Raw genomic sequence first — 12,317 nt, 5'->3', positions numbered from 1 at the left:
GGAAATGCTGCGCGCCTAAGCACTAACTATTGACCGGAATTCTTCTGGTGCATGGAGGAGCTGGTCTTCTTCAAAACCCTCATTACGTCTGCGGTGCCCCCCGGGGAAATGTCCAGTCGTAGACAGCTACTCTCCTGACCGCTTCCTCCTACCATGTCTTCGCCCTCCCTCGATACAACGAGCGTCTATACCAACGACGAAGGAAGTGACTTACTCCCGCGTGCCGCCAGCTACACCGACCTCCCCAATCAGGTAGATGCAGATACAGGCTCACCGAGCCTACGAAGAACGTTCTCCGATTATGCCGTCCCTACACAAGCCGAATCGCCGACGAAGCCCACCAAAGAAAGTGTAGCTGCTGGGAAAGATATCTTACGCCGGACATCCCTGCGATCTAAAAATAAAACCTCCGCCGCCGTCACCCACTTTACACTGTCATCGTCAGAGGACTTGAAGGATTTAGACCAGAATGCTGGAGCAAAATTACCGGAACACAGGGCACCGGAGCCTGCTGCTCGACCGTCGAAGAGCCGCTCAATGTCAGGCCGGATAGTCAGTCTTGCGCGCAAACCATTCGGATCCTCGTCGAGATCACCGTCTCCTTCCACGGCGAAAAGGGTAAAGCAGAGAGCAGAGGAGTCTCCAACGAGAACAGGAGGGCGCAAAAACGAGTCGGATTCGGATTCAGGACAACCGACGCGTAGGCGGACAATCCTGTATAAGCGGCCGCGTCGTCCTATGCTTGCGGTGGTGGCCAAAGGGCACGAGGATTCTCCTGGATCACCAAGTAGTCCGTCTAGCAATAGTCCTGGCAACTCTTTGCTACGACACCGGACTTCTTTTGATAAATTCACTGCTTCCCTCTCTGTATCGACGCCAGTCCTTCCTCCAATGCCCAAAGGGGCCGCTGCTACGGCCGCTTCGTTTCAAAATACTGCTCCCGAGCAATCGCGGAAGAAAGATGAACTTTGGGGGATTTTTCGTGGTCTTGAAGCGGACTACCAAAAGTGAGTAATGAACCTACTACAGCAGAATAACACCATTTCTGACCAAAGGACACAGGTTTCAATCTAAGTCAACTTCGCTCAAGGCAAACGTGATTCGTTCTTCGCTCCTCCCCTTCCTCAGCCGCCATCATTTACACACCTCCTGCAAGAAGCTCAGACCTGAAGACTTGGATCGTCGTGTGAACATTCTCAACAAGTGGTGGATCGGGATGCTAGAGATGCTAAATGGGAAACACAATCAGTCAATATCTGGAACGGACAGACCGGTGTTCTTGGAGGCAGTCGTGGGTATCATGACTCGACCAGAATGGCGCATGGCGTTCCCCACAGCTCAGCAAAGCAGTGGAGTCACAACAGATTCATTACAATATGCATCAACTTCTGTGTCAGACACCTCCGAAGGCTCAGGCTCATCAGGATCGGATTTCCTGGTCGAATCGATCCATCATAACATTCGGAACATTTTTGTCCAAAACCTCCTGTCTCAAATGTCGTTTGTCGTGGAACGGATGTCCATGAGACATGCACCTGCAAGTCTGGTAGCTTTCTGCGGGAAAGCTTGTGCGTATGCCTTCTTTTTCTGCCCAGGAGTACCAGATATCTTGGCCCGTCTGTGGAACATAGCTCCTGCCATGTTCCGCCGTGTTTTTGCAGAATCGTCCGTTTCTCGAGCTGGGTCAATGCGCGCATACACCCAAGAGCTCGCTCTCAGCTTCCCGGTTGCTCTTCGCCCACTAGCGTTTCACTCACATGCACCATTGTTGCGATATCTGCGAACGAAGCCAGAGGCTCCACTGAACACAGCTAATATTGCCTGGAACGGACCATGGACTACACGTTGGTCTGGCCGCGAAACTGATTTATTCTTTGTTTTCGTTAAATATATCCATATTCTGTATGCGGAGTACTTGCCACCAGAGACTGAGAAAGCCAAGCGAATTTTGGCGCCGGGCTTGCTTCTGGTTCATGCACAGCTTCTTGTCACGTTTGAAGACACGATCTACAAGCAGTCAGTACAACAAATGCCCGAGAACCCATCCACAGTGGCTGCTATCACATTTGACGATTATCTCGAATCGCCGGATGCTTCTGCCTCCCCTCATCAGATCGGAGGTGCAAGAAACAGCCACCGCTCGATGGCAGAGAATCGATTAATCATTCTTTTGCGTGACTTGCTCTCTGAATCATCTGCGGAACCAAACCGTGCACGCCTTCTGTATGCCGAGACGTTCTGTGGGCTTTTGAAGATTGTTGCCCAAAAAATTTCACTTTTTGACCACAATGCATGTTTCCTTCTGTGCGACTTTACAGAGGAAGCGATCCCGATTATCACCCGATATGCGCAGTCAATCGAAACGGAGCTCTTCGACTGGGCCTTTTGGTTGGACGTTTGTCGGCAGATGAATCAGAGCCATAATTCCCTGACCGAAGTGCGGGTATTCTCGTTTATTTACTCAGTTTGGGGGACTTGGACTGCCACCGAAGAGAGGAAAGCAAGCCTCTGTCTGGATTTTCTCTTGCATGAACCCGTTTTTTACCACTATTTCAATCACTGGAGTCCCATGGTGCGTGCCTACTTCCACCGCCTCCTTTGCTGGAGGGTGGGCAGGTTCAGCGGGGATCCAACGGCGCTTGACTCGTGAGTTTCGCCCAACTACCATTGCCCTTTTCATTGCTAATTCATCTTTTAGAAACATATATGAGACTCTTTCTGATCGTTTATTGCGAGTTTGGGAGTACTATATTGGGTTCCAGTCAAAGGCAGAGGAAGGACTAACTGCACCATTGTCATCTGCCCCCTGCACGCCTGCTCCAGGACGAAGGATCATCATTATTCGATGTGACAATCAAATCTCCCCAGTGAATCTGTTTGTTTCGTTTGACCGCGTGGTTCCACCCATGTCTAACGATCAAATCATGACACACCGAAGATCCAGTTCCGCGGATTCAACAGGCTCAGAAGGTCAGACTTCCAAACGTCGGTGGGGTCTTCTTCGGTCCATGTTTGGCAGTTCATCGGCTAGCCGGGCCACGGACGGTATCAGCAGCTCTGAAGAGCTCGACAATACTGGTATCGATTTAACCATGACGTCGGAGAGTAAATGTCTGGAGGATCATGAGCCAACCCCAAACACCAGCTCGGATGATCTTGTCCGGCCAAAAACACCCCACCAGCCGTTCTTCTTCAAGTTCTCTCTCGAATGGATGGATCGGCCACAGTGGCCTACAAAGAACAAGCGCCTCTTCACCCCCTGTCTGCCCGTGGCATCTCAGATCCATGTGCAGCACCGACGTTCCCCGGCCAAACCTTGCGAGTTTGACGATGATACCGGCTCAGAAGCCGTGACGGACTCTGAAATGACCCCCGATGAAAACTCATCCGACCCTCCTTTAGACGCCAAGCTACTCTCGACAGAATCAGTTTCAGAAATGCAGAACAGAGTGCACACTACCAAAGATTCACCATTGCCAGAACTGCCTTGCCAACCGGTTTACGACCATCTGGTGCCCAGCAAATATGCTGGTCGTGCCCTCGCAGAATGGGCACACATCGTCTCCGAATGTGACAGCTTCTTTGCACGACGACGTGACGAAGGTGTCCCAAGCGACCGCGCCGTTGAGAACCCGACCCTTGGAGTCGAAAGTTTCCGAAAGTAACGAGCCACAATAGTCGACCCCATCTCCTTCCCTATCTTCATCTATGCAGCACCAAGTCGGGCAAGGGCAAAAACCCCCGCAACATAATACCTACCGCACTCTTTTCCTTTGATCAAATATAGACACCCCAGACCTCCAAGTTTTGGGAAAGCGATGTTTCCAATAGTTGTCCCTACTTCTTTCCTTGCCCTCTTTTTCTCCTTCATACTACTTCTTCACTGCGCCGTGTGCATCGCGGGTTTGGAGCATAGGGTTTTGGCGTTCACGAGCTCGATCTTCGAGGCTGGTTTTCTTTTTCTCTTCTACTTCACCTTTTCTGTTCTTTTCTTCTGTATTCCAGCGAGATGCACACCTTTGATTACCTACTCATTTAAAGATTTTTCCATTCGTGGTAATTAATCTCTTTACCATGCGCCCGACCTTCCAACCGTACTTATTCGTATCTAAAGCTCTTCGTAGTGAAATTAAAAGTGCATCTCCCAGCTGAGCTAATTATGACTCTATAGCGAAAGCTTGTGTGAAGTGGATCGCTCATATGAATGAGAGACTCGTGCTAGCAGGAAAACCGGCCTTCGTGCATAAAACATAGATACAACACATCGTATCCTATTTATTTTACAGTATTATGAAATGAATAAAGCTCAAATGCGCCAAAAAGATTAGATTGATATTTTCTCAAGATAATCGCGATCAACATTCCAGGCGGTGGTCTGACGTGCCAACGCGCCTCATTTCACGTGGTGGAATGCGCGTCGCGATCCGATCGACACCCATCCCAGCCTCCATCCCCATTTAAAAGTCCACCCCAATCCTTACAATTCTACAATCATCAATCTCAGTGGATCTTCAAACCCCAGACCCCGGACTTGGACAAACAAAAACACACTTCCAAATCCGAACCACGGGACCCGAAACCCACTCTTCAACCACCATGTTCGCAACACACCCATCCACACCTTTCCGCCAAACCTCCCACTACACCCCAACGCGCCCATCCCCCCTAGGCCCCCGAAACTCCAATATCGCAACTCCCCCATGGACAATGGGATCCCCCACACGCGCCGGATCCGGACATCCCCAAAAACCAACCGGCGCGCAAGAGAACGCTTTCTCCCCAGTACCCTTCTCTTCTTTCTCGCCACACAATGATAGCCACCAAACACAGCCGCAAAAACAGCCTATCTTCGGTGCACCTGCCGTGTCTACACCCTTCAACTTCTCTCCAACCAATAACATGATGTCTCCGGCCTCTCCTTCCCCTTCTACACGCGCGACCAAGTTCTCGGACCGCTACGCGAATCAGGTTGCCAATCCTATGAAGACGTCTACTTCGCTTGCGCGCTCAAAGACGCGGAAGATGTATATGAATCGTGTTAGAAATGAGCGTGATGAGGGTCGGTTTGAGGCTCGTGGGGAGCAGATGATGCATGCGGATTATCTGGCTGATAAGCGTCGGTGGGAAGAGAGTATGGTGCGGGATATGGATGTGCCGACGGGAGATATGGAGGAGGATGATATGCTTCCTGGTATGTTACATTGATGTTAATTGGAGAATTTGACTAACTTTCGCAGATGATGATACTCGTGCTTTTGATGAGTTTGTTTTTCAAGAGGAGGCGATGGAGATGGCTATGCAGCAGTCTGGGGATCAGAATGGTTGTTTCAGTGATGATGAATATGATGACATTTTTATGACGTTGCCTGAGCCTACGCTTGGCGAGAGTCAGGACATGGATATGTCATGAGGATTGAGTGGTTGGATATTGTTTTTTGAGCGTCTATCATTGCATCAGGGTGGCGTTTATGGATATGGGCCATTGTTTCATCTGTGGATATCTCGGAGTAAATAATCGGGTATCGGACGTGTTTATATGTACAGTACAGAGCAAGCCAATGAAGATGTGTATCTTCATATTGAAACCCTCCCAAAATCTTCCCTTCCTCTATTGTTGCGGACAATCAGGGACTCCTCCGGGGGCAGCACCAGCGCCGCCTAGATCACCCATGTCCATGAGCGGATTCGAGATCAGCTCCTCTGGCGGACTGCCGGCAGCTTGCATCTGAAGAACCATTAGCCAGGTCTCGCTACTGAGTGAACGGCGAAAGACTTACCTCTTGCATTCGCTCCCACACATACTCCCGACACTTCGGATCATCATCCGAGTATCCTGACTCCTCAAACTTCTTCACAATCTGTCCCACCACCTTCGCCTGTGTCTCATACCGAGTCATGTCCTCTACGGGAACCTTACCCTCGGCCTTATTCTTTTCGAGCCAAGGCGCGAACTTCCCATCAAGCTCTTTCATCGGCTCATACAGCATCTCTTTATTAGACAACTGCTCCATCATCCCCATAAACATCTTCGACAAATCCCCCTCATCACCACCCGCCGCTCCAGCCTCCACAGCCTTAAGCAGCTGCGCAAGCATATCATCCGACAACCCATCGTCTTCAGTCGCAGCTTCCGTAGCCCGATCCCCAGAGTTCTTCATCCGCTCCATCGTACGCTGGATCGCATCATTAAAAGACTCCGGCTGTTCAGTAGAACCAGATCCAGTATCGGCCGATGCAGGGGCAGATTTGGTGCTGCTAGGCGCCGCTTTCGCGCCGGACCCCGCACCGCTATTCCCACTCTCTTCAGCCATCACGTCGGCAAGCAATTGTTTCAAAAAGTCACCGGGTGGGATCCCGCTCTCCCCAAGCTCTTTAGCGAAGGCATCAGCACCTTCTTCCACCGAAGCGAGGTTGGGGTCGGCGCCTGCGCCAAACGGATTTGCGCCCGGGTTCGACATCATATTCGCCATGTCTTGTTCCAGCTGCTTCAGGAAAGCATCTTCGTCGAAATCTGCTGGGGCCTCGGCTGCCGGTGCAGGGGCGGGTTGCGCGGGTGCAGGCTTGGGTTTGGAGAAGTCATCTAGCACGTCTGTTGCGGGGCAATATGTTGATTAGATTCCGACATGACTAGTAAAAAAAGGGAACAAGATGAGGGGAGGCAGGGAGGTCGTACCATCCAATTCGTCCAAATCGGAATCATCGTCATCGTCGTCGTGATCGGCTTGCTGCTTCTGTGGGGGCTCTGCAGGTGTTGGCGCAATGGGTTGCTCAGACGCGGGGGTCTCGGCTGCAGGTAAGGTTGAGTCCTCCCGCAGGTCGGGGGCTGGGACGTTTGCCATAGCTGTTCTAGATGAACTTATGAATGAAGAACGAAATACGACCAGACCCTGTTGGTTTACGGGGAAGTTGGGAAGATTCACGGCATGTGACTTTAGTTGATGGCGGGGAACCGAATGCCGATCGCCGAATATTGCATGCTTTGCACCTGTGCATAGTAGTACGTCAGAGAGCAATTTCTTTTTTCTCCAGGGCTGAGATCTGATCTGATCTGATCTGGTCTATCCTTAGATTCATTTCAGATTCAGTGATTGAAATCCGAAAGGCTCGGTATATGTCAAAGTTAGTTACTATGGGGCCACGAGGTACGGGATATCGACTATATACAGAATCCGGGGATTCCCAATGGTTTAGCGTTATACGAGTTCCAGAGCATCAGACCATGTACCAATCGGTCCACCTAGACGAGGGCGGAAGGTCGGAAAATCTGTAACGCGTCCAACATTGCATCATGGGGGCCAAAGAAACGTGGGACCGCGTGACCCCAAAGAGGGTCAAGGCACCGAGGACTTCTCTAATGACCTGCCTAGATCGGTGCCAAGACTAGCCTCCTACCAATATGTTTGGAGACTAGCTTTGCAGAGAAAAATTTTCTCTCGCCCCTGAACCCCCCGCGGTGAGCTGAACCAGCATAGGCGGAGAGCGCCGTGCCGGTATCGGCTAATCAGCCAACCTTGGTGTGACTCCCTTTACATTGTTCTATAGCAACATTCCACCTATAATTGTTGTAGTTCTACAATGATTCTCCGCGGAACTAAATCCTGCATCCCCCCCTGTTGCGTGGCAGGTTTTCCTTTTTTCCCATTCCCCACATAGCAATATCCACCTCGTATGACCACTAAGGATCTTGAGACTTGGCCGTTCAACCAGTCTGGGGACTTATGGTGGACCCGTGCCGTCAGAGCCATACATGGTTGCGAGCGAAGGCGAAAAAAAAAAATAAGGAAAAAAAGAAAAGAAAAAAAAAAAAGTCAAAACTAACTAGGCGAGCCCCTCTCGTCTGACCCTTTGAACAATATTATTATTCGTTTACTCAATCGTTTTACTCACATTTCTTCTCCTCCTCGCCCCATTCCGTTTATCTCAATTCTTCTGACTCTTCCTTTCTCATAATTTCAATTTCTTTTATGTCACTCTCTTGCCTCTTACTCGTTCCTTCCCTGCTAACCGCCGAGCCGCGCGGTTCCTGCGTCTGTTTCTGATTTTGTCCTCCCCTCTCGTCCCCTAAGCCCGTGGTTCGGCGGGAGGGAGAAACGAATATCCCTCTTGGTCCGTGTTGCGGAAAAGACGTGATCTTCGTTAAGTAACAGAAATCGAAAAGGCACGGGTGAATCCAATGGTCTCTATGGTCGAGACCTCTCATCCCGATCAGAATGACACGGTCATGGACCCTGTTGTGCCTAAGACCGAGCCGATGCTAGATGGCTCGATCAGTTCGACGGTGTCAACGCCAGATCCCGAGGTCGAAGCCTTGACTCAAGACCCTGCGCAGACTCAAAAGCGTAAAGGTGGTCGAAAACCTGTACGTAACATCTTTGCGTCTGATGCAATAATCCGGGGCCCCGCATTCCCTTTTATTTTTTTTTTCTTTTATCTTTCCATCCCACTTATCATGTCTTCTGTTTGGTCCATTTGTCTTCCCGGATCTTTTATCCCTTTTCGTCTTTCCTATATCTTGTTTTGTTATTAACCTTGCATCTTAGATTTACGCCACTTCCGAAGAACGGAAGCAGCGCAATAGGCAGGCTCAAGCTGCTTTCCGCGAACGCCGCACGGAATATATTCGGCAGCTGGAGACCACCATCAAGCGCAATGAAGAGTCCTTGCAGAGCCTACAGCAGAGCCATCGCAGCGCTGCAGATGAATGTTTGATGCTGCGGTATAAGAACTCCTTGCTGGAGCGCATCCTGTTAGAGAAAGGTATGTACCCCCTTGCGTCTGGATGCATACCACCCCGCTTCCGAGCTAACCCCGGACTCTTCCAGGTATTGATGTGCAAGCTGAGTTGCGGATAAAGACTGGGGCCCCAGGTGCCCAGCCCAAGACCACTCCTATGCCACCTAAGCCGCCGGGTCCCACAGGGCCTCGACCCACGCCGAGGCACCCTGGCATCACGTCCAAGCCTGATGCATTTGCTATGTCGCAGCGTGAGGGCGCGTATGGTGTGTCGTCGCCACAGTTTCAAGCTACGCCGACGTCCCATGTTTCATCACCGTCGCATGCCAAGTCACCTGGCTTTGGCTTCCAGCCCGGCATGTCCCCCGTTGACCAGCAAGGGGCAGGACGTCCGCAGCTGCTGCCTCAACCGAGGCCTTTCAACAATCAGACCTCACCACCAGCCATTAGTATGCCGCAGTCGGATCCGAATGAGCCTAAGCTCCGGATGCCGCGTGGTCAGCAGCGCGTTGCAGCTAACTATTATCCATCTCCTTTCCAGAAACATTATGATCAACTGGGTGAGTTGGATTGTTCCGGAACTATTCCCTTGAAAGCGAACAAAAGGAAAACAAGGATCAACGTTGCTGACTAAATCGAACAGAACAAGAATATGATGCACAAGCTGACATGGTGGATGATGATCATGACGGCTCAGTAAATACACCCTATGTGCCTGGGTTCACACCGCAGTCGGTTGCCTCCGGCTCGCATAATTTGTCTGGATTCAATCCTCCCGCCAGCGGGGACGGAACGCCCGGAGAGTTCGGAAATGCAAACCAGCTTCTCGGTCAGTATGAACCGATGCTCGATGCTGATCCGTTTGGACTCAGTGCAAGCATGCATTTCCCTACGCCGTTCAACTATGAACAGAACAATCCCCGCAACTAAGCGATGCATCTTTTCTCGGTCATTCTGGGTGTATATTTTCTATTGGGTAACCAATCCTTTTCCATTTTTCGAGTGGAAAGAGGACAAAAGAAAAACAGTATTGATCTTGGTTGGGGTTACATTGGTTGGCTTCCAAAAAGTTCTTCATTTCTAGCATTGCCTGGCGTTGAAAGTTGGGATTTTTGGTGGTTTTTGACATGATATTTTGATACCATCGGATTGTACACTGTACAACGGAATAAACACTCCTTTCCTGCATAGCCGAAGCAATAAAAGCAACTAAATGCAAAAGTAGCAAGGAAAGTAACTGGGTTGTAGAATGTATGATGCCATCTAGTGACGCCATGATACCCTAAGCCCTAGCCTGATTCGCTTAGTAAATGGCGCCTAACCGGATTCGTGCTGCACCACAAACCCGCAACCTTCCCTTCCTAAGACTACACCCCTTCAATCACTATCAAATTAAGAGGCTGGACTTGCTGAGGTTCTGCCTTGTGCCTACCTTTCCTACATCCTAGTGATCGTTGAGTGCCTTCCGCGTCGGAAGGAACTCCGCAGCACCAGGCGTCATGGTTGACGCCATCCGGTCTAAGGTACGTTGAAAGTGGTCGGAATTATGGGCAGAGCTCTGCTCTGCTTCACAATTGCGCTTCCATAGCAAGCGCCGTGGCTAACATTGTCGCCTTTGCTTTTTGCTTCGAAATAGAACCTCTACGAGCTTCTCGGTATGTGATCCTTTAAACATGCACTATATGAGCTCCCGCGTGTTCCGATTCCATGATTCAATTCATGGTCGGGAACCCGCCCCTCATTCCAGAGCATCTCCAAGCTTGCCAACGTTCATCCCAAACTAACCCATTCTTCTTCGGCTTCCCAGGCAACGACCCTGAGCTCGACCCTAGCAGACCTGCTCCTCCCCCCGCCCGGGCCGTCGACCGCCCCATTCCCCGCGTTGGCAAGCGTGATGCCCCCAAGGATGCTCCCGCTGGCGCCTCCTCTACCGCTCCTCGCACCGAGAACAACCGCCGTGGAGGCCGTGTGACCGCCGGCAACGAGGCTGGTATGTGAAACCCGATCGATCTGTGAAGAAGTTCGCGGGGTCGATGAAGTGTGGGGAAAGCTTGATAGGAAGCATCGGAAGCTGACAAGCTTGGCCCTCTTTAGCCTACCGTGACCGCAACGCTGGTCGCTCTAACAACCGCTCCAAGCCCACCGATGAGGCCGAGGGACAGACCTCGCGCCCCCGTGGCAACCGTCCCCCTCGTGGTGACCGCCAGTCCCGCACTGGTCAGACGTAAGCGATCCATTCCCTCGAAAGAAATCCTTCCAAGCAAGCCAAGCCACACACAGATGGAAATATTGAAGCGGAAGATGGAGATAAGCAACAAAGATGATGAGAAGAATTCCCAGTCTCTCTACCTTCGAGCGTGTGGCAAATTAAGCTTGGACTCGCAGTGCAGCATAACTAACAGTTATTTTCGATTACAGCGACACTCGCAAGCAGGTCCAGCAGGGCTGGGGCAACGAGTCCGGCGAGAAGACCTGGGATGACGAGCGCGTTGGCGAGAACATCGCCAAGGAGGACGACAAGGAGCCCCAGACTCCCGCTGAGGAGGTCGAGGAGGCCGACAAGTCCAAGTCTTACGACGACTACCTCGCCGAGAAGGCTGCCCGCGACAGCCTGGCTGCCAAGCCCGTCCGTGCCGCCAACGAGGGTGTCAAGGAGGACAAGAAGTGGGCCGCTGCCACCGAGCTGAAGCGCACTGAGGGTGAGACCAGCTACATTGCTCCCACCGCCGAGAAGAAGCAGCGTGAGAAGCAGCGCAAGGAGAAGAACTTCCTTGACGTTGACATGCGCTTCGTTGAGCAGCCCCGCTCCGGCCCCTCCTCCGGCCCTCGTGGTGGCCGTGGTGGTGACCGCGCTCCCCGTGGCGACCGTGCTCCCCGTGGTGACCGTCCCGCTCGCGGTGGTGCCCGTGGTGGTGCTCCCCGCGGCGGCGCTGCTGCTGCTGCTCCTCGTGGCGGCCGTGGTGGTGCCCGTGCCCCCGCCGGCCCTACCGTCGACGAGAAGAACTTCCCCAGCCTGGGCGGCAACTAAATCTTCCCTACTATCGTGCCCCCTTCTCATTTCGCCCCAGCGCTGACTTAAAACGGGAAACGAAATCGCTGCCCAGAACCAGCCCTTGATTTCTACCTCTGTTTTCTTTTCCCCACTCTATGGTGCCCCCTTGTCCCTTTTTTTTCATCTTCGTAGAAGAAGGGATGTGATGATTCTATCTCTTGTTCGTGGTCTGTGGTCCATGAAATCCGCAACTGATGCTCTATGTGTGGATTTCTTTCCTATTTTCGTTATATGGGACTTGAGTGTGGGGGAAACTTCAGTGCGCAGACAATTGATGGTTGTTGAAATGAAATGAAGAAATCGGTTTGTGTTTTTAATCTTTTTGTTCTGGGTCGTGCTCTAAAAATATGGCCACACCTTGCCATTCTACTTTTATGATCTATGGTCGATAAAGGATGACTGGCGAGGCTGTGTCTTGTGTCTACTGTGCTCTTTTGACATGTGTGCAAACAAACGTGAATTGGATGAACTGAAATGTAAATGAGGTCTCTGTAATCGTATGGAACATCGTAAGGTTAAAGCTTATCTGACT

The 12,317-nt window shown here is 51.4% G+C and overlaps 5 protein-coding genes across 5 annotated transcripts; 4 read left to right on the top strand and 1 right to left on the bottom strand.

Moving 5' to 3' along the window:
- Window positions 1–153: 153 nt before the first annotated feature.
- N7484_006406 (DUF1765 domain-containing protein) lies at window positions 154–3,665 on the top strand (the record flags this gene model as incomplete). The annotated part of the gene is made up of 3 exons (XM_057116824.1): window positions 154–1,007; window positions 1,063–2,646; window positions 2,699–3,665. The coding sequence occupies 3 exons, from the start codon at window positions 154–156 to the stop codon at window positions 3,663–3,665; spliced, it is 3,405 nt and encodes a 1,134-aa protein (XP_056972707.1).
- Window positions 3,666–4,596: 931 nt separating this feature from the next.
- Window positions 4,597–5,410, top strand: N7484_006405 (uncharacterized protein; the record flags this gene model as incomplete). The annotated part of the gene is made up of 2 exons (XM_057116823.1): window positions 4,597–5,191; window positions 5,238–5,410. 2 exons carry the CDS (start codon window positions 4,597–4,599, stop codon window positions 5,408–5,410), a joined length of 768 nt encoding a protein of 255 aa, XP_056972706.1.
- A 198-nt stretch (window positions 5,411–5,608) lies between these two features.
- On the bottom strand, window positions 5,609–6,839 carry pex19 (putative peroxisomal membrane protein receptor Pex19; the record flags this gene model as incomplete). Its single annotated transcript, XM_057116822.1, has 3 exons — window positions 5,609–5,725; window positions 5,778–6,589; window positions 6,674–6,839. The coding sequence occupies 3 exons, from the start codon at window positions 6,837–6,839 to the stop codon at window positions 5,609–5,611; spliced, it is 1,095 nt and encodes a 364-aa protein (XP_056972705.1).
- Window positions 6,840–8,173: 1,334 nt separating this feature from the next.
- On the top strand, window positions 8,174–9,663 carry N7484_006403 (bZIP transcription factor; the record flags this gene model as incomplete). Its single annotated transcript, XM_057116821.1, has 4 exons — window positions 8,174–8,359; window positions 8,541–8,757; window positions 8,823–9,293; window positions 9,377–9,663. 4 exons carry the CDS (start codon window positions 8,174–8,176, stop codon window positions 9,661–9,663), a joined length of 1,161 nt encoding a protein of 386 aa, XP_056972704.1.
- Window positions 9,664–10,025: 362 nt separating this feature from the next.
- stm1 (uncharacterized protein) lies at window positions 10,026–11,761 on the top strand (the record flags this gene model as incomplete). The annotated part of the gene is made up of 5 exons (XM_057116820.1): window positions 10,026–10,256; window positions 10,370–10,388; window positions 10,541–10,723; window positions 10,828–10,957; window positions 11,152–11,761. Exons 1-5 carry the CDS (start codon window positions 10,233–10,235, stop codon window positions 11,759–11,761), a joined length of 966 nt encoding a protein of 321 aa, XP_056972703.1. The 5' UTR covers window positions 10,026–10,232.
- Between the last annotated feature and the right edge of the window lie 556 nt (window positions 11,762–12,317).

The sequence above is a fragment of the Penicillium longicatenatum genome (genome assembly GCF_028827895.1).
Source record: "Penicillium longicatenatum strain IBT 33135 chromosome Unknown contig_3_segment0_segment0, whole genome shotgun sequence".
Taxonomy (NCBI): domain Eukaryota; kingdom Fungi; phylum Ascomycota; class Eurotiomycetes; order Eurotiales; family Aspergillaceae; genus Penicillium; species Penicillium longicatenatum.
Note: the sequence above shows the minus strand (reverse complement) of the source record. Positions and strands in the feature narration are given on the sequence as shown.